Source organism: Lepus europaeus, chromosome 17 (assembly GCF_033115175.1).
Source record: "Lepus europaeus isolate LE1 chromosome 17, mLepTim1.pri, whole genome shotgun sequence".
Taxonomy (NCBI): domain Eukaryota; kingdom Metazoa; phylum Chordata; class Mammalia; order Lagomorpha; family Leporidae; genus Lepus; species Lepus europaeus.
The window spans coordinates 35,712,555-35,731,834 of record NC_084843.1 but is presented as its reverse complement, the minus strand read 5'-3'; the positions used below and the strand labels follow the sequence as shown (position 1 = coordinate 35,731,834).

At 43.3% G+C, this 19,280-nt stretch overlaps 1 protein-coding gene across 2 annotated transcripts in view; it reads right to left on the bottom strand.

Annotated features, from left to right (window-relative positions):
* Positions 1 to 19,280, bottom strand: part of MYOF (myoferlin) — a 157,833-nt gene that overhangs the window by 65,414 nt on the left and 73,139 nt on the right. Inside the window, exons 16-22 of one of the 2 annotated variants that reach the window (XM_062214245.1) lie at positions 17,685 to 17,767; positions 15,171 to 15,209; positions 12,332 to 12,456; positions 11,111 to 11,227; positions 6,402 to 6,579; positions 4,870 to 4,994; positions 1,647 to 1,753 (exon numbers count right to left, since the gene is read on the bottom strand). In XM_062214245.1, coding sequence (XP_062070229.1) covers positions 1,647 to 1,753; positions 4,870 to 4,994; positions 6,402 to 6,579; positions 11,111 to 11,227; positions 12,332 to 12,456; positions 15,171 to 15,209; positions 17,685 to 17,767 — 774 coding nt within the window. The remainder of the gene's footprint in view (positions 1 to 1,646; positions 1,754 to 4,869; positions 4,995 to 6,401; positions 6,580 to 11,110; positions 11,228 to 12,331; positions 12,457 to 15,170; positions 15,210 to 17,684; positions 17,768 to 19,280) is intronic. The other variant, XM_062214246.1, reaches the window with a different exon arrangement.

Genomic DNA, 19,280 nt, shown 5'->3' with positions numbered 1-19,280 from the left:
TAAGAACAACTTGTGCAGGCCAAACCCTTAATCAAAATAAGGCCTGGGATATCTAGTAATGGAACCCCCAGAACAAAAAGCAACTCAGCTAGGGCCAGAAAGAGCCTCTTGTATCAGCTTTTCCTCTCAGTACAGCAGCTGGTGGTACTGCAGGGTGAGATTGCCACCAGTTCCAGGAAGTTCCACTCACTTTGTCCTCGCCTAGAATTTCCACTGTTTTGAATTTCACCTAGGTTCTTAAGTGAAGGAAATCCTAGCGTGATTTGTTTTAAACACTGAATTTCCTGTTACATAGTTTCAAAGATTTCAATTTGATTCTTCAAAAACAGCTCTTATCAGAAGTATTTGTGTTTTGCTCAGCAAACCTTAAAATTCACAGATCCATGAAAGTTATTACTATATGTTTGTTTGGTTTCATTAATAATTACAGCAATACATATGAAGGGTCAAGTCTCTGGAGTGATCCTAGAGGGCACATATATCTATGGCAGTTCTTAGCTCAAAGGTCACACGAGATTTTTTTGATAAATACAAAGATACTTCAAAAAGTTCATAGAAAATGAATTCAAAGTAAGTTTTAGTTCAAGAAAGTTTGATATCTATGCATATGAAGGGTTTCAAAAATTCATAGAAATCACATATGAAAATAATATGCATGAATTTCAATTTTTTGGTATCAAAATGGACTTATCTTTTATTTTTCCTTCTCTGTTAATTTTCTGAAATACTACCATAGATGTTGACCATGAAACATGGCACAGGAAAAGAAGCTGAGCTGGTAAACCTGACTTGGGCTTCTGTTGTCTCATCTATAAGATGAGGAAAGTAGAAGAGGTGATTCTCCATCCCCCCTTAGGACCCAGTTCTAAAATTTTCTGAATTTAAACAAGTGCCCCAGCAGCGCATTCCTATCAGCAGTAGGCCAGTGACCTGGCTAAACCACTAGAAGGCACAAGAAGACAGGGTGACACAGAGCACTGTTCCCGCTGCTGTGGAAAGCATTCAATGTGCTTTTCTTTTGGAACTTCCCTGTCCACTGCTTTATTAGCTAATATCTAAAATAAGTTAGAATGAGTCACTTGTCCTTTCGATTTCCACATATCAAAAGATCTAGGCTGTTTCCCCGAGTCCTTGCTCTGAAAAGTCCTCTGGATCAAGTCAAATCTTTTGTTCATTAGGCAGTCAGACGAAGAGTAAGTAAAATTGGCTGTTTCTAAAAGTGTGTTTATGGATTAAGAACATCATTCTGAATGGTGAAGGCTTTGTGCCAGCCCCTGATGGCATTCTCTGGGAGCCAGGAGTCACTTCTCCAGGGCAGTGGACATCCATGGATTGATGGAAAACAGAGGCACAGACCCACTGTATCCCTCCCCCACCCCTCGCCCTGGACCACCCAGGGATTTGCTTCTGGAATTGGGGCTTCAGCCTCAGAGGCCACTTTAGAATTGGCACCAAATCAGAAAGTGGGACTTTTCCTGGTGGTGACTCAGCGACTCCTCCCAAGTGAAGGCCTTTTAAGAAGCTCAGGGGCTCAAGCTGATTTTCCAGATAAACATTATAAAAGAGTCTAGAGGTTCTTAGAGTCTCAGAATTTCAGAGAGGTGAACACAGCTGGGAATTTGGACACAGGAGTAAAATCACCATACCTTGTATCTTCTATAACATCATCTATCAGCTTCAACCACAATTCTGCCAACTGGTTTGCTGGAATTTTACCTTGCACCCCTGATTTTAGAGCCTCTATGTTTGATTGCTGAAGAATTTGGAAAGAGAGGAAATAATTAGTAGTTGTGCATTATGTCATTAAACCCAATAAAGAGTTAGCTTTTCAGGAAAAAAAAAATGAAAATACTTCATTACAGAAAAGTTAGAGGATTTTTTTTTCTTCACTTTTCTTCAAAATACAATCAATACCAGCATGTTTAAGCAATAAGACAACCCTTTCATATAGTTTGACTTTGAAACCACATAAACATTTTATGTATTCAAAAAGTAAGGCAGAACTAGTAAGGATGGAGAAGGGAATCCTCAGATGGCATAGAAACAGAATTAAGTCGGCCTCATTATGTTTTGGTTGAATAGCATAGTTATACTAAAGCTAACCTAGGTAACTTTTAAACACAGTATTTTGATTACATACCCTCAGTTACAGGGCAAAAAAATCATAAATATTTCAAACTCTAATTAGTAGACTTGTTTCTCTCAGTGGTTTATCTATGGATTTTAAGTTTGAATAAGTAAACAGGGACAACAGAGGCCAGGTTTCTTACTATGAAGAAGTTATAGGAATGAGTAAAACTAGAATAAACCCTGTGGTATTGCTGGAACTGGGGGTGTTGCTAGGACTCATGACTTTTAATATATTGATACATGTAGAAATAATATATTAATTATTAGTGTGTGTGTGTGTGTGTGTGTGTAAGTTTGTCTGCTGGGGTTTAGAGACAATGAAATGTTTGTATTAACAAGCACTTTCATCCCCAAACCTTGTTTTCTAAATACCACCCTCCATAAAAAGGAACCAGAGCTCCTTGGAGAGAGACTCCAATGCTGGGACAGAGAAAGAATAAGAACATATTGTGACATGTTGACATCTGCTCAGAGAGGTTTAGGAGTGCTCATTGTGAGTATCAAAAATCCTGGTCATGGAAACCCACCATCCTGTTCAGATTAGCATGGAATTAGGACAGTTTGGTTAATGGAGAGAGCCAAGAAGAACTAGGATAAAAAAAGCTAAAGAACATAGGAAACATCATTAGAATAGAAATGACTCATTCTCTACTAATTCGCTTGAAAGAGGGGACTGGGAGTTAATACAACTACATTTCATATCAACTACAAAGAACTTTATGATATGATCAATTATGCTTAAGTTAATTTAAATCTATAATTGTCTTTCCATTTTATATTTATAACATATGATAATGTTTTTAGATGTTGCCATCGTGTTAGATCAGGTATACTCCAAGAATCTCATATGTCTTGGCCTAGCTCAAATAGAGGCTAGATCTTAGAAAAAAAATTATATCAATATAACTTAGAAATCAAAATATTAATACAAGATAGGTTTTATCAGGACCTGACAGAGGAATTTAGTATCTTTTTTTTTTTTTTTTTGACAGGCAGAGTTAGACAGTCAGAGAGAGAGAAAGATCTTCCTTTTTCCTTTGGTCCACCCCACAAATGGCCACTACAGCTGGCGCGTTGTGGCTGGTGCACTGCACTGATCCAAAGCCAGGAGCCAGGTGCTTTCTCCTGGTCTCCTATGTGGGTGCAGGGCCCAAGGACCTGGGCCATCCTCCACTGCACTTCTGGGCCACAGCAGAGAGCTGGACTGGAAGAGGAGCAACCGGGACAGAACTGGTGCCCCAACCGGGACTAGAAACCAGGGTGCTGGTGCCGCAGGCGGAGGATTAGCCAAGTGAGCCGCGGCGCCGGCCTAGTATCTTTTTAAATCTTTATTTGAAAATCAGAGTTACAGGGAGAGAGAGAGAGAGAGAGAAAGAGAGATCTTCCATCCACTGGTTCACTCCCCATATGACTGAGCCAGGCCAAAGCTAGGGGGCAGGAGCTTCATCCAGTTCTCCTGCGTGGGTGGCAGGGTCCAAACACTTGCAACATCTTCTATTGCTTCTCCTGTGCCATTAGCAGGGAGCTGGATCAGAAGTGGAACAGCTGGGACATCAACCAGCACCCATATGGAATGCTGACATTACAGTAGCTTTACCTGCTATGCCACAATGCCGGCACCAGTATCTTTTACTTACTTTACAAACATCTCAGGGGCCGGCACTGTGGCGATGCAGATAAAGCCATTGCCTATCACATGGGTATCTCATATGGGTTCCAGCTGAAGTCCCGGCTGCTCCACTTCCGATCCAGCTCCCTGCTAATGTGCCTGGCAAAGCAGCAGAGGATGGCCCAAGTGCTTGGGCCCCTGCCACACATGTGGGAGACCCGGATGAAGCTCCTGGCTCCTGGCTTTGTATGGGCCCAGACCTGGCTGTTACAGCTATTTGGGGAGTGAACCAGTGGATGGAAGAGCTCTCTCCATCTCTTCCTCTCTAGGAAACTGTTTCAAATAAAGGAATATTTTTTTTTTTTTAAAAGAGGTATCTCAAACATATTTCCCTTCTCCTTGCCAATCTAGTTGACCAATGTCCGCCAGACGGATAACTACAGACAGCTTGTCTGAGCAGTTTCCCCCACCTCCAAACAGGTTCCTGCCTGCAGCAGGAGTGGAAGATGTCAGGCACCGGGTCTCCTCACCACCTCTGCCTTCAGTGGGGACGTTCGCTGCACCAACAGCAAAGCCCTAAGCTTATCGCTTTTGGGAACGAATGTTCTCCACACACAAATTTTGGCAGAAACTGTGAGATGCCACCCTCCTGCCTTTTTTCCATCCTCCTTCTTCCATAGTAAGACATTTTTATCTGGGCATCTGCCTGTCCTGGCATGATACCACATTTCCCCACTTCCTTGTGGTTCGTTGTGGCTGAGTGGAAAGTGATCAGAACCAAGCGTGTGGCTTCTGGACCTGCGCCACCTTCTCCCCATCCTTCCTCACCCACTCCCCACCCCTCGCTTCCCTCAGACTGGAGAGCGGATTTAGTGGGGAACTTCCTTGTCCATGCAGACAATCCTAACTCCCTGGTGATGGCAGAGCGATCAGGGAGAAAGAACCTCAATCCACAATGTCACTGAACCTCCATAGGAGCTGCGGCCCACCCACCTCAGCTGTTACTCAAGGACCCATTCTCACCTTGCTGACTACCGCACTCTGAGCCTTGCGTTATAGTGAGCTGACCTGCATCCCAGTACATAGTTCACTCTGCCTAGTGAAGAGGAGATGGAGGAAGATAAACTCACCAGCCGTTCTGCCATGACCAGGAGGGTGTTCACTGCATCCAGGCGATGACTGATGTCCTCCCAGTATGAAGTCAGGGTGACAACCGGCTTTGTGCGGCCCCAAGGCAAGTAATAATAGTAGTTACCTGGGAAGGCACATCGGCAGTCAGAGAACACTGGACACTTACAACAGACACCACGTGTATTACAGACATGTGCAGCCTGAAATACTGATTAATCCATGTGCTTGGGGAGTGGTTTCAGATCATCTCATTCTTTGATTTTTTTTTTAAAGATTTATTTTATTTATTTGAAAGGCAGAGTTACAGAAAGGCAGAGGCAGAGAGAGAGAGAGAGAAGGCTTCCATCAGCGGGTTCACTGCCCAAATGGCTGCAATGGCTGGAGCTGCACCGATCCAAAGCCAGAAGCCTGGAGCTTCTTCTGGATCTCCCCATACAGGTGCACGGGCCCAAGGACTTGGACCATCTTCTACTGCTTTCCCAGGCCAAAGCAGAGAGCTGGACTGGAAGTAGAGCAGCCGGGACTCGAACTGGTACCCACAAGGGATGCCAGCACTGCAGGTGGCAGCTTTACCTGTGACACTACAATACCAGCCCCTCATTCTTTGATTTTATTCAATTAAGTACATGAGGAAGAGCTAGAAAGTTCTTTTTCATTCAGCCTATTTGCAAATCTCACTAAATACCCTGGTAAACTGAGCACACCAATCTCAAGATCCGTTGGTGATTCTTTGAAAGCCTTAGCTGGCTACACAGGGTTTGGTATCACTTAGAGCTTTACTGTTATAAAGAATTATTAGCTGATATTACTAGGGCCTTTTATATCTAGAACTGCTTGTACAAAACTTAGATAAAAATTATGGTAATATTGGGACATTTGCTCAGAATTCCTCTCTCCTTTCTCTATACTGAAACCACTCATTGATACTTTGATTAGGGTATTCTAATACTTTGCCATCTGTTATGATATATTTATACACTACAATGTAAGCTCTTTAAAAGCTGAGACCCACCTCTCTTCAAATACAGCATTTATTCCTTACAGCAATTCAAGAAGACAGAAAAACTGAGGGTTAGAATGAAGGGAGATGATTAAGGTTACAATGGTGGTGAATAAGAGCAAAGAGCATAAGCTCGACTTGCTGGTGCCTGAGCCAGGGTCCCACCCACTTCAACTCCTCAACCCAAGGAAGACTTGGAGCTTGGGAGGGGCAGGAGCTGCTTTGGGGAGCTTAGTATTTAGCAGAGTTGCTGTCTTGGGACTTTGTAAGGTAGAGCTGGGTAAAAGCTGGGTGTGAGGGTTGGAGGACACTGAGGGTCAGCTCCTGGCAATGGGTCCTGCCACTTCTTCGATAGAATCAGTCTTGAAGGTGCCTGAACTCAAACCACTCTGTCTTCCTCACTTAACCTTTTGCATTGCACTAACCCTTCGCTAGAGATAATGGCTGTTGGGGAGATACAGTGCCAGCTTCTTGCCCTTGATGTACCCACTGAGAACACGCGTAGGAGAGAATGGTCAGTATGGATCTTACCATCAAATACGGCACGGCTGTACTGAGTTGTTGAAGCCAATGGCTTACAGGTCGTGTCAAACTTGTTGCCATAGTTTCCGATGCTAACTTCAAACTGAATAGCCTCACCGATGTCTTGCAACATAGTGGCCGAATGGAACACAGCAGAGAGGCTGTACTTCCGCCTCCGCTGATACTTCTGTGAGAGCAGACGAAGGTTAGTGAAACACCTTTTGTCCTTACTAACGTGTGGATTTCTAGCAGATGGAGCTCTAAACCAAATAATTAGTGTTGAATTAAGTCCCAGCAAAAGATCATCTTGGATTTAGTAGATCCCTGAGTACTCAGGCAATTCCATCTTTATGGAAGTAGTGGGGTGTTCACTGCAGTATTGATTGAAATCCAGGAGAAAAGAATACAGTAGGGTCCTGGTTAAGTTATGTTACTTTCACATAATGGAATGAAGGTTCATAAAGACTTCAGCCTAGTCATATATACAAACACAGAAAAAGATATTTTAAGTGAATCCATTAATTTTTTTAACATTGACATATGCCTGAAGAATGTCAAGAAAAATAAAACTCAAATTGTTAACACTTATGTTAGAGAAGGTAGAGTATGGCCAACTTTACTTTCTAAGAAATATTTAACTTTTTGAATTAAGTATGAATTTTTTAAAAATTTTATTTATTTGAAAGACAGAGTTGCAGAGAGAGGTAGAGACAGAGAGAGAAGTCTTCCATCCGTTGGTTCACTCCCCAGATGCCCAGCTAGGAGGTGAGAACATCCCTGACCACCGCAGGGTAGTCACACTGGTCATGCGTTCCACCATTCAACTTGTGAGACCACAGCGATCAGACTCAAACTGCTTCTCAAATTCCCTCACATTGCAAGTTTGGTTCAAAACCCTTAAAGAAAGCATGTAGCTCTGCCATCATTCAATCTGAGATCTGAAGGCTGCACAGGTATCAAACTTTGGCATATGATGGCTTTTTTGATGTATTTGCTTTTGTTTCATTGCTACCTTGCTACCAATTTTGCACCACAATCTAAAGAGTAAAATACTGATGCCTGTTGCCTCTAGGGTATTAATAAGACTGATTCCATCTCTGTAGGATATGTATTAACTGACTTGCCTTCATTATCCATCCATAGCATGGCTTTTATTCAAAATGAACACATCACAAATGCGTCTTCTGGTTTCAGCAAGAATGTGGTCACACACTTAGAGGAGGACTCACCAGCCATTTCAATAACTTTTTTTTTAAAAAAGTGGTAAAGTACACATAATGCTAAATTTACTGTCACTTTTAGTAGACAGGGGTTTGATGCTAACCAGATGCTAACCACAACTAACTAAGCCCCTGGAACTATTCATGACTCAGGAACACTGTGGAAATTCGGTGCTTGGGTTCCAATTGTATAAAAATTAAAGAGTAGAGAGTGATTTGTATAAATCAGGACTTCCACAGCATAACTTCTCCTGTGTAAATCACGTAGGAGAGGTAACTAAAAATAAGAAATTTAATTTGGGGCCAAGTCTGGCCCAGAGGAAAATGATCAGTTTTTCAGCTGTGGCAATTTGTTAAAACAGGAGCTACAGAGGGCAGAGCAGTTTCATTGGGAAGGCTCAGCAAAGGAAGGGGGTGCAGCTTCTGGCTAGGCTGGCTCTGCCTGCTCATGTCTGTATGACTTGGGATTTCCTGGAGGTTCCCAGGCAGATCTGGCCAAGTTACCCACAGAGGCCCCGAGAGGACCCTCCCCTGGGGAGACTGAGCTCTGAGCATGGCTTCTGGCCATGACAACTCCCAAAACAGTGAGTCACGTGGTGAGCAAGCCACTGAAGACAAAGCAGCTCCGTGGACCACCTTGCAAGTCAACCTCCATGAGGTGCACCCCTACCATGGGCCCACTTTCCCCAGGCAGCTGAGAGTTAAAACTACCCCAGCTCTTTTGACTTCCCCTCCACCTTCAGAGCACAAAGAAGTGGGGAGCGGAAGGAAGGATAAACACCATTCAGAGAAGTCAGGAGCCCCAGCTTTTGTTCCAAACCCTCCGTTAGTAGCCTTGGAGCAAGACTGCCTGCAACTTGGGAAACAGTCTATTGGACACAGTTGATATATCTGATTGTGTAGAGTCCTGGTTTCTGTTACTGATCACAAGTGAGTTGTGCTCACCCTAGATGAGGTGACAGAGGGTTGAGTTTCAGAAGTAAATTTGGGGAAGGAGTAGTTTTTGTCTAGAGGACAATGATCAGGGTATCTATTTGGCAAAATAAGCTTTCACGTGTATTAGCCAGGGCTATGTTAGAATCTTTGCTTTGGGAATGAGAGAGAGATGCTTCTTTCCTCTGCTTGTAGCTAGGCCAATGCCCCCTGGCTTGCTCTTGTGATGACAGAACAATGTGGAGCACGATCCTTCCCCCTTACGGAAGATAAAGGACTGACATCAGTGTGGCCCAGGAGCTGGGCTGCTTGTTCTATATACTTGAGGACTCAAGAATTTAGAATCCCTTGCCTTGGATGCTTGTCCCTAATGTAATTGGAAGATGGTGAGCAAGGCCATGTTGTTTTGGGAGAGAAGGGTGAACTTCCACCAAAGGGAGTGGATATCCTCCTTGTCAATCATCCCAAAATGGGGCAGGTCTTTTATTAGGCAGACATTAGACTACTAGAAGGAAGCCCTGGCTCAGCTGAGACCTCGTGGCCACTGGACCTGGTCTCTGAGATAACATTGTTCAGGGCACTCCTGGAGTCCGGAGAGGATGGAGGGCCAAGTTCTGCCCCCAAGAGGCAGGCTGGAAGCAGACATTGCTGCCCCCTGAAGAGACCCCGGGAAGCTGCTCAGAGCCCATGAACCCTGAGAATAACCACATTTAGCAGGCATGCCAGTTACCCATTTCTCTGTGTTTCTCTATTCTCAGCCCAGAGATGAAAACATTTTTAAAGTTGCTGCTTGGTTTCTATTGTAGTGGGGAAACTGAGAATAGAATCTGTTCTGTGCTCAGAATAGAGGGGAGCAAAAACGGCAGCAGCAGCAGCCTAAGGAAGAAGATGGGGCCCGAGCTGGTTTGCAGCCCAACGAGGAGTGGCTGGCCCTTGGCAGAGGGCATGAGTGTGTGGGCTGCTCTTACAAACAAGTCAGATTTGTGGGACTGGTGAACACTGGCCTTAGTTTGTCAGCAATAGTTAGAGAGATGAACTTGGAAGGCTTCCTGTCTTCAAGGAAAAATGGGGGCTCAGAGTCACTGTAACATGGGTCTTAAGCAACAGTTTCAATTTCTCTAATAGAAACAGGACTATTTACATTATTCTTTTCCTGCAGGAAGTCTGGTTCTTTATAGTGGAAATGGTACCCAGACACCATAATCTGGATGCTAAGTGTGCACAATGCTCCTGGGTTTTCATTGCTTTAGTGTAAAGCTAGAGGTGTGAGCTAGAGGTGCACATTTGGTCCCTACTTGCTCATCTGCAGACATTTGATCAGTGTAGGTAATTTGCAGGAAAGAAGCAGTAGGTGGTTTTTTAAAATTTAACTTTTTAATTATATACAAGCAAAAACGCACCTGTATTCTGCTTTTACTTAGATACTTAAAAAGGAGCAGAGTTACCTAGCTATGTAGTTTTTAAGAGTTGCTGTAAAACTGGGGAGGGGAGGATTTTGTGCTCTCTCAAGTGCCCCAGTAACTTCCCAGATTTGCCCCTCTGAAGATAATTTTGAATAACCTAGGATTTCAAGTTTATTTGATGAATAGAATTAAATAATCTAAAATAATGAAAAATATTTTTTGAAAATGCTGGGAATGCTGGGAAGCCCAAGATAGATCAACTACCTCTGAAAGTGGAGAGGACTAGTGGACAAGTTAGATCACCAAGGATGGCTCCTCGGGTGACTTCGCTATGACTGGTGCAGGACAGGCAGGCAGCCAGTGTGGGATCACTAAGCTGGAAGTCACAAGCAGGCCCCTCCCTCTGCCCCATATGTAATTCTGTTCTACTTTTCAATCAAAACCCCCTTTCCCAGGACTCACCTGTTTCATCCAGGACCTGGGAGAAGCATACCATGAAAATATGCATAGCAAGCTCATGTAGAATTTTATGGAGATACCATAAAACCCCCAGGTGGCTTCGTGTTTGCAGAGGCACCCCCTACCCAACCTCATAGTAGCGGCCAATAACTGGGTCTCTTCTGCCAGAGACCATAACTGGAGGAGGTGCTAGGGTGCCTTCTGTTTCCTCTCCCTTACCCCTTTCTCCCTTCAGGTATCTGTGTGGGGGTAACCTATGCTCGTGTGTGTGTGTGTGTGTGTGTTCACATTCTCATCTTTTCAATAAACCTTTATCACTTTGTCCATCTTATACATGCCTGTACTTAGAATGCTTCTCTAGCTACAAGGAAAGAACCCAGAACAAAATTAATCATCCACTCCCCCAATTCATGACCACTCAATCCTAGTTAGCAAAGAGGCCATTCAGTTTGGAGCAGCATTACCGTTGCCAGTGTTCGGTAGAAGATTAATATTGTGAAGGATGGAGCAAGTCTCATTACCCCCGTAGGCTGTTGTAGGCACATCACGAGAATGTTGCAGGGCACTATTGCAGCTGACTCTCCTTCAGTGCCTGAATGTCCCTGCAGGTGCACCTGCTCAGACAGCCAGCCCCAGTCGTCCCACCACCAACCCTTTAAAAGGTCCTTTTCCATGCCAGGCACTATTTACACTCAATGATTACCTCAACAACCAGCAGGTCATCATTTGAAATGGGCTCAAGCTTTTTATCTGGAGGTGTCTTTTCAAGAAGAGTGCTTAATTCAACCAAGATCCTGCCTCTGTAGGCAACTCCTTCCCCCTGAAAGGCAATGACAGGATTATTCCTCCAGTCATGGACAACAGCACAAAGTGTTCTGTCCCGCTGATTAGGCTAATAAAGCTACAGAGAATTTCTCCTCCTGGCCCTAACCAATGAATCAGTCCAAAACGAACCAGTCAGAAACTCCCGGCTGGAGTTGCATCTTCAGTCTGCAAGAGGAATTATTGATTGTAAGAAGTATTCCAAAGAGTGCTGCAGGATGCCAGGACTGGAAGGATCTCAGCCATCTCAGCCATGACCAAGGGCAGGCAGAGCCTTTCCTGCCTGTTCCTAGAGGCTGAGAGGCAGGCCTGCACGGGGATACGAGTCTCCTCCACCTCAGCAGAGCAGCTCTGCATCTACCTGTGTTGACTAGGTTTCCTCTCCTCTCCTCCCAGAATGAGGAGGATGCCACGCTGGCAACCGGCACAAATCTGAGTAGCCAGGAAGGAAGGAGGAAGATGTTTGGGGTGCGGTTGATTTGAGGATGTGGAGTGGGTCCTCCTCCCACCATACTCAGGCGTGCTGGCTATAGAACTTTCTAGAGAGGAAGAAGAGGGCCGCCACCTCCACAGCTGGTCTTCCACCTTTCCCCTCTCTCGGGGCTTTTTCTCTCTACTTTAGTCCTTTCTTGAGCCTGGGGAAATAACTAAAAGACACATTTGGCTTCTGTTGTAGTGGAAGAAGCACTTATGTCTGGGCCTCCATGTCCTCATCTATGAAATGAAGAGGTGGATCAGTTCAAAGATGGGGAAAGTTTCAGCAGGCATGTAGCCAACTGTCTGATAAATTCCTGGAGCACAGCATTGAACAAGTCCCAAGGCAGCACCATGCCTTATTAGGAAAGAGAGCCAGTGTGTGCCATGAGCATAGAAGTTGTGGGGGAAGGGCGGCCATTTGCCACCCAATCTGATGATCTTCAAGCTCTGTTACTATCTTGCATTCCAACACTTGCAAGACTGCTGTTGCAGCATTTGATCAGTGGTATGGTGTGGGTATGTGCGCGTGTGTTGGCAGGTGACCCCTAAATATGAAATACTAATTATAAGCATTACAAGAAGGAATCACATTAAATAGTGCCAACAACCTTAACTGAGCACTAACCTTTCCAGTGTTCAGCTCATCGTAGGGGTCTGGGAATCCTGTGTACTCTCTAGGGCTTCCATAAAGGTTCAGGTAACAGGGTCCAAACGTGGGAACAAAGCCCACCTCTGTTTCTCCTGTAGTTGCTGAGAAATAAATATCATTAAATTTTAGGCTTTTAATACTCAATTTATTGAAATAAATATTAGTTATTAGTTAGCTAAGTGAGATTATTTTCCTCCATAGGGTGTTAGTTGTATTAATGCTAATTATAAACACTTGTATGAATTGCCATACTTCCCTTTCCTTATTGCTATAAAATATCTTAAAAATATTTTGGGGGTACGTCAAGTAAACTTACTCTTTAAAAAGATAATGGTATTCTAATGAAAGAATAATAAGACTTTAAAGTTAACCATCACATTTTTTGTAAGTTTATAATTGGCACTATATTAAGCATGCAATTAGGGAGAAAGATTGTATTCCTTTGAATGGTGTATCGGATTCAGTTCTTCTCAAGATATGTCATTTACTCTCAAGCGATTACTACAGATCACACAAAATGCTGTTAAAATACATTCAAAATTTTTATATGTAACAGTGAACTACCTGCCCATGGTTCTAAGCAGGATTCCCATGTATTACTTTCTATCTCTGAAGATCATCTGATAAACTCTATTTCTGCTACTTGGTCTCAACAAGACTATTCCCCACAAAGGGCACAGAGTTCAGTATAAGAAAACAGCTGAATCAAGGGAAAATTGTGGGTGAGATGGGGGAAATGTCAGAGCTGCATTCAACAGCTAAATGGGAAGAGCAACTGACTTGTCTCCAAAGCCAGAAGTAAGTCCACCACTGGGAACTACATGGAGGCCATTTTAGTTCATTTAGAGTTAAAGCAGAACTTTCTGGGAATTACAAATGTCACCCACTGGGGCAAATTGCAATAGGACAATCAAAAGCAATGTTAGGATAAAGGCATATCTTCTAAGATGTCTAGATAACTCCTGCTATGATATGAGGAGGACTAAATCACCTCTAATGCCTTTTCCAACTCTAGGCTTAATACTAAAGGTGAAAGATCGACATGGAGTGGCAGGTGAGCCATTCATCTCCACCTGGTTCCCACAGGTGACTGACTGACCTCCAGGAATGGAGACATAGATTTTTAATAATGAACCACTGCATGTCACCTTGATATCAAGGGCTTAATTCTTTTTGGACAACCAAATTTTTTTTCCAGTATTATAAGTTTTTGACTTGTTTGGTTGTGCATTAACTTAGAGAACCCTTCTACGTGCTCATGTCTCAACATGGTATCCTGGAAAAACCTGTTCTCTCCCAAGCTCTTCCTGCCTCCAAATTTCCCTTACTCACTTTATGTGCAGCTGGGATGTAAACTTCCCAATATCCTTCCTGAAGAAACTAAATAAGATAAAAGTTCTTTAGCTTGACTATCAAGGTTTCCCTCTGAACTAGCTGAAATACACTTTCCAAACAATGTTTTCAGGGTTCCTTTGGTTTCCTGAAGCTCCTTAGCATTTTGAACTTTTATAAATTATGACTTTATATTTTGGGTTATAGAACCTTAAATAGCTGCTTTCTATGTGTCCACTGAATAAACTACTTTCAGTAGGATTTAAGCTTGCTGTAGTTTGACTCTCAAACACCAAGACTGGTTCTGTCATGGAAACTGCTACATTCTCAGTGATTGGTTGAACAAATGAATGAAAGAATGAAGTGCTTTCAGATCTGCCAAGTTCACCACAAACCCAGGACTACTGTTTAATATTCATACGAAGTCTGTTATAAGATAATGAGACTGATTTTAAAACAACAAGAGCTGGGCATAGCGTCAGTTCCACAGAGGCAGATATTATTACCTTATTTTTGCACAGAGCTTGAGAGTTTGCAAAGATTTCCCTCGTGCACTATCTTTCCTCCCACCACCACCACCCCAGGTTATCAGCACGGCAGGGATGGGCATGCTTATTTGATAGATGACCTCTCTAACCCTCAGCATCCTCATCTATTCCAAGAAAAATAACATCCGCTTTAGGAGACTGGTGATGGTCTAGATTGAGCAAACATGCAAAGAATTGCAAGTGCTAGACAAACCGAAGCCTATTTGGGAGGTGATCTTCAGGGTGAAAAGTAGAAAATCCTCATTATCTTTCAACCTGTATATCCACGCTGAAAGTGAGGGAAGTTACATCATACAACTCGGAACAACTAGCCTACTGCCCTGTATCTCTAACTTACAGAACGCAAACCATGACAAAAATGCCACGTCTCACACTGATTTGCAGTGGTGTCAAAGAGGATGGTGTGCCTCTGGGTGAGAACACGAGACATGTAGCAAAGCCTACTTAGCCACAGGTAGAGCATCTCTAATCTGAACACCAGAAATCTGAAATGTTCCAAAATGCAAAACATGGAATGCCAATGTGACAATGCAAGCCTGATTATTAAAAATAATAAGTGCATGCACAAAATTGTTAAAAATATTGTTTTGAATTACCTGCAGGCTCTGTGTATAGATATATATGAAATGCAAATAAATTTTGTGTCTAGACTTGGGAGCTAGTCCCAAGATATCTCATTATGTGTATGCAAATATTGTAGAAATCCTCCAAAAATCTGAAATCTGAAATGCTTGTGGTCCCAGGTATTTCAGATAAGGGATACTCAACCTGTCCTTAAGCTCAGCCATGCAGCTATACAATATTTACATAAAAATTATTGCACTAGCAAATCTATTTTTGAGAGAGCAAAAGGGTTCTAACAGCAACCAATGAATATAGTCTTAAAAAGATCAGATAGGAAGATGTAGTAGACAGCAAAATTACAAAGCATAAACCTGTATACGATGCAGCCCCAGCTCCCGAAGATGAGAAATCTACATTGTAAAAATATGATTGGTTAAACAACAAGAGAAACACGGGCATTATAAAACATACACCAAAAAGTTAATCAAAGTGCTATACATACATGGCTTAGCAACACCAGAAAAATCCCAAGTTCAGACCAAAATCACATGACCCTTCAGTGATGCGTACGAGTCTTGCTGGATAAACACAAAGTGGCTAAAACCTTTGTCAGCACTGGCAGAACCACCACGGGGGTCACCCCATCTTGCCAGCCACCTAACGGCCAGCTGCCGAGGGAGGCCTCGTGAGGTCACCAGCACTTCACGTTTTTAACAAAACCTTCCTCGGCTTACGGCTGCCTTAGCCAGGACCAAGCACCGAAAATCCAAGTTATTTAGTCAGAGGCTGTGTAAACACAGGCCTGTAGCTTATTGTACGTTGTTTGACTCTAAACATGTTTTGTTCTTTTTTGCAGGAGAGGGGATGATAGCTTCTTGTTACTTTGAGGCCCTGTGGTGTGTCTGCTGGGCCTGCCAAGAGAGAAAGCCTCAAGAAAGGGCTTTTAACTCCCTTTATTTTTAATTTTTTCTTTTAAATTCTTCTGGATGTTATCACCATATCACCGAGTAAAATGCTTGTATCAGTATTACTTGAAAAATTACCTTTAGATATTATTTGGTGCTACTGATAATTGGATTTATTTTTATATCACTGACATAGGTATAACATGCCTTTTGATTCCTCTATTGATTACCCTTATGATTCAAACTACAGTGGCTGCTACTGGAGTGTTCACCTAATAAGAAGAGGCTGTCGCTTGTTCCTACTCTTTACCAGGCTGTGACATTTCTCTCCTTGCAGCTCTAGTCTCATGAGCTCTGGGCTACTCAGGAGAGAACATTCGGGGGACTCGCTTTCTTACCTTTTACCATTGTTTAACATAATGTTACACAAGATGGTGTGTTTAGACTCTATCTGCTTTGCTCCACCTCCTGGAGCATCTAAATGCTTTTCCTTTTTACAGTCTTGAGAGAGGAAATCTTCATCACAGATCATTAGTATTGGTTACACATCCAGAAAGTCCTCTCTCAAGATGAGAAGGAGAGGAAATTTGAGTTTCCAAGATGAAATTTTGTATCAGTCTGTCATTTTATTCAATATGTTTAGTCCACTTGTAATTATAAAAAATTTTGCTTTGGCAACAAAAAAAGTAAGATGCTGAAATTAAGATGTTACCATTAGATCTTTTCTCTCATCATCTTTGCTTCTTTCCTTCATTCTCTTACCATTTCTGGCATATGCACAGAACCGTGTTGCCAGGTATAGGTGAGTAGCGCTCAAGCAGGGAAAACAACCAGAAGCAAGTGTGGTAGTTATTATTCATGCTTGTTAAAATGAAAACACAACGCATATTACCCTTAGGAGTGGAGATGACATGGCTCATTGGTATCTAACCTCATTGCTCCTGCCAAGGCAATCAGTTGAAAGCAGGATATTATTTCCTATTTGGGTGGACTTGTGTCCATGTTACTCTAAAAAAATAAGGTTCTGGCACTGTTCAGGCACTCAAAATTTAGCAAACAGGTGTTGGACAAGAGGTGTTGGATGGGCGTAAGAAAGGTAAAATCTGGGCCGGCGCCGCGGCTCACTAGGCTAATCCTCCGCCTTGTGGCGCCAGCAACCTGGGTTCTAGCCCCGGTAGGGGCGCCGGATTCTATCCCGGTTGCCCCTCTTCCAGGCCAGCTCTCTGCTGTGGCCCGGGAGTGCAGTGGAGGATGGCCCAAGTGCTTGGGCCCTGCACCCTATGGGAGACCAGGAGAATCACCTGGCTCCTGGCTTCGGATCAGTGCAGTGCAGTGCACTGGCCGCAGCATGCCAGCCGCAGAGGCCATTGGAGGGCGAACCAACGGTAAAGAAAGACCTTTCTGTCTCTCTCACTGTCCACTTTGCCTGTCAAAAAAAAAAAGTAAAATCTGGGGGCTGGTGCACTAGGTTAATCCTCCGCCTGCGGCGCCAGCATCCCATATGGGTGCCGGTTTTAGTCCAGCTCTCTGCTGTGGCCTGGGAAAACAGTGGAGGATGGCCCAGGTCCTTGGGCCCTGCACCTGCATGGGAGACCGGGAGGAAGCACCTGGCTCCTGGCTTCGAATCGGCACAGCTCCGGCCATTGCAGCCACTTGGAGAGTGAACCAATGGAAGGAAGACATTTCTCCCTGTCTCTCTCACACTCTGTATAACTCTGCCTGTCAAATAAATAAATTAAATCTTAAAAAAAAAGAAAGAAAGAAAGAAAGAAAGAAAGAAAGGTAAAATCTTTCAACTGTTAGTTGCCTCAACTAGGAATTGTTTCACTGGCCATCACCAAAACATCATTGCGTGGTTCACTTCACTCATCACATTTGGATTTTAAAAAATCAAGCCTGCCTATTGTCAGGTGGCCACCGCAGGTCTTTCTTCCTCCAGAAGTTCTCTCCCCTGTCTTCCACATCTGCTGAGGAGCTTACCTTCTACTTCCCCACCAGAAGCAGCAATTTTAGACAGGTAGAGATATGTGGTTCCAACCACATCATTTTTGGTAAGACGATCCCTGTGTAAAAGAACAGGTTCAGTTTCCAGCTGTGAAGATACCTCATTTCAACAATAAATAAAAGGTAGATCTGGAACATTTCTCAGAGCTCTGAAATCCTCCTATCCAGTGGGCCCCACGCTTTAGCGTACATCATATGCAAACTCCTTCCCCTCATCTCCTGCTCGAGCTTTTAATAAAATAAGCCTGAGGTGGGAACCAAGTCTACATTTCTAAGAGTAGCCCAGCTTACTGTAATAGAGGATTCTCCAAGCACCCTGTACAAGCACTGCTCTAGTGGGGCAATTCAATCTATAGTTACCAAGTTGAGATGTTACAGAATGGTCCCTGGATTTGCCCATGACTGTACTCAATACTATTGTGAAAAAAGAATTAATCAATTACAGGCATTTTACATGAGTATAGTGTAAGTACATTATATAAAATAGGTGTATTTATATTATTTGGCAATGTCCATGCTAATTACTTTGATGGTTTAACAATTATAATGGATAATATCTAAGGAGAAAAATTCCCCTCTAATTAAATTCAAATATTTATTGAGTACCTACTCCATCGCAGATGTGTTCATGGGAATGTAGTTGTTTACCTAGAACCCAGATTTTACCTATGTTGTGACAAATATGCCCATGCCTACTACAAATATATACAATCTTGTGTATCCTTCTGTGGGCATCTTAGAGAACCTGTGAGCCTAACTCATGAAATGATCTCGGGTTGGTCACATATTATGAACGTGTTCTCTACCTCATTCCTTCTGTTCATTCCATCTAGCAGCAGGGCCCACTCTCAAGTCCAAGTTCCCATTGGATGAAGTAAAAGTTCAGTATTTCAGGAAAGGATTAATTAATAGCACAGCATATTAGAGAAAGTGACTTAATATAATTAGTATAAGAAAAATATTATTTATGGGTATTAAATCACATTGAAGGGGTTTGAATCTTTTCTGTCCACCCAGATGGGTCTAGACTATGTTTAAAAAATCCGTCAGGGCCCAGCACCGTGGCGTAGCAGGTAAAGCCACTGCCTGCAGTGCTGGCATCCCATAAGGGCACCGGTTCAAGGTCCAACTGCTCCACTTCCCATCCAGCTCTCTGCTATAGCCTGGGAAAGCAGCAGAGGATGGCCCAAGTCTTTGGGCCCCTGCACCCGCATGGGAGACCCAGAGGAAGCTCCTGGCTTCGGATCGGCTCAACTCCTGCCATTGCGGCCATCTGGGGAGTAAACCAGCGGGTGGAAGACCTCTCTCTGCTCTGTGTCTCTGTAACTTTGCCTTTCAAATAAATAAATAAATAATCCTTAGCTTTCCCTCAGTTGTGCAAATACCCCGAATGGTACGTAACCTAAGATCTGGCTTCAAGGATTTCCTAGTTAAACAAGGTCTCCTTGTGCATTCTCATCTAAACTGTTGGTTTGAAGAGAACAGACTGGGTCATAAATAAACCCCACATTTATAGCGACCAGAGGTAACTGGAATAACTCAGTCAGTAGTCTGCACAGCTCCTAGGCCAGG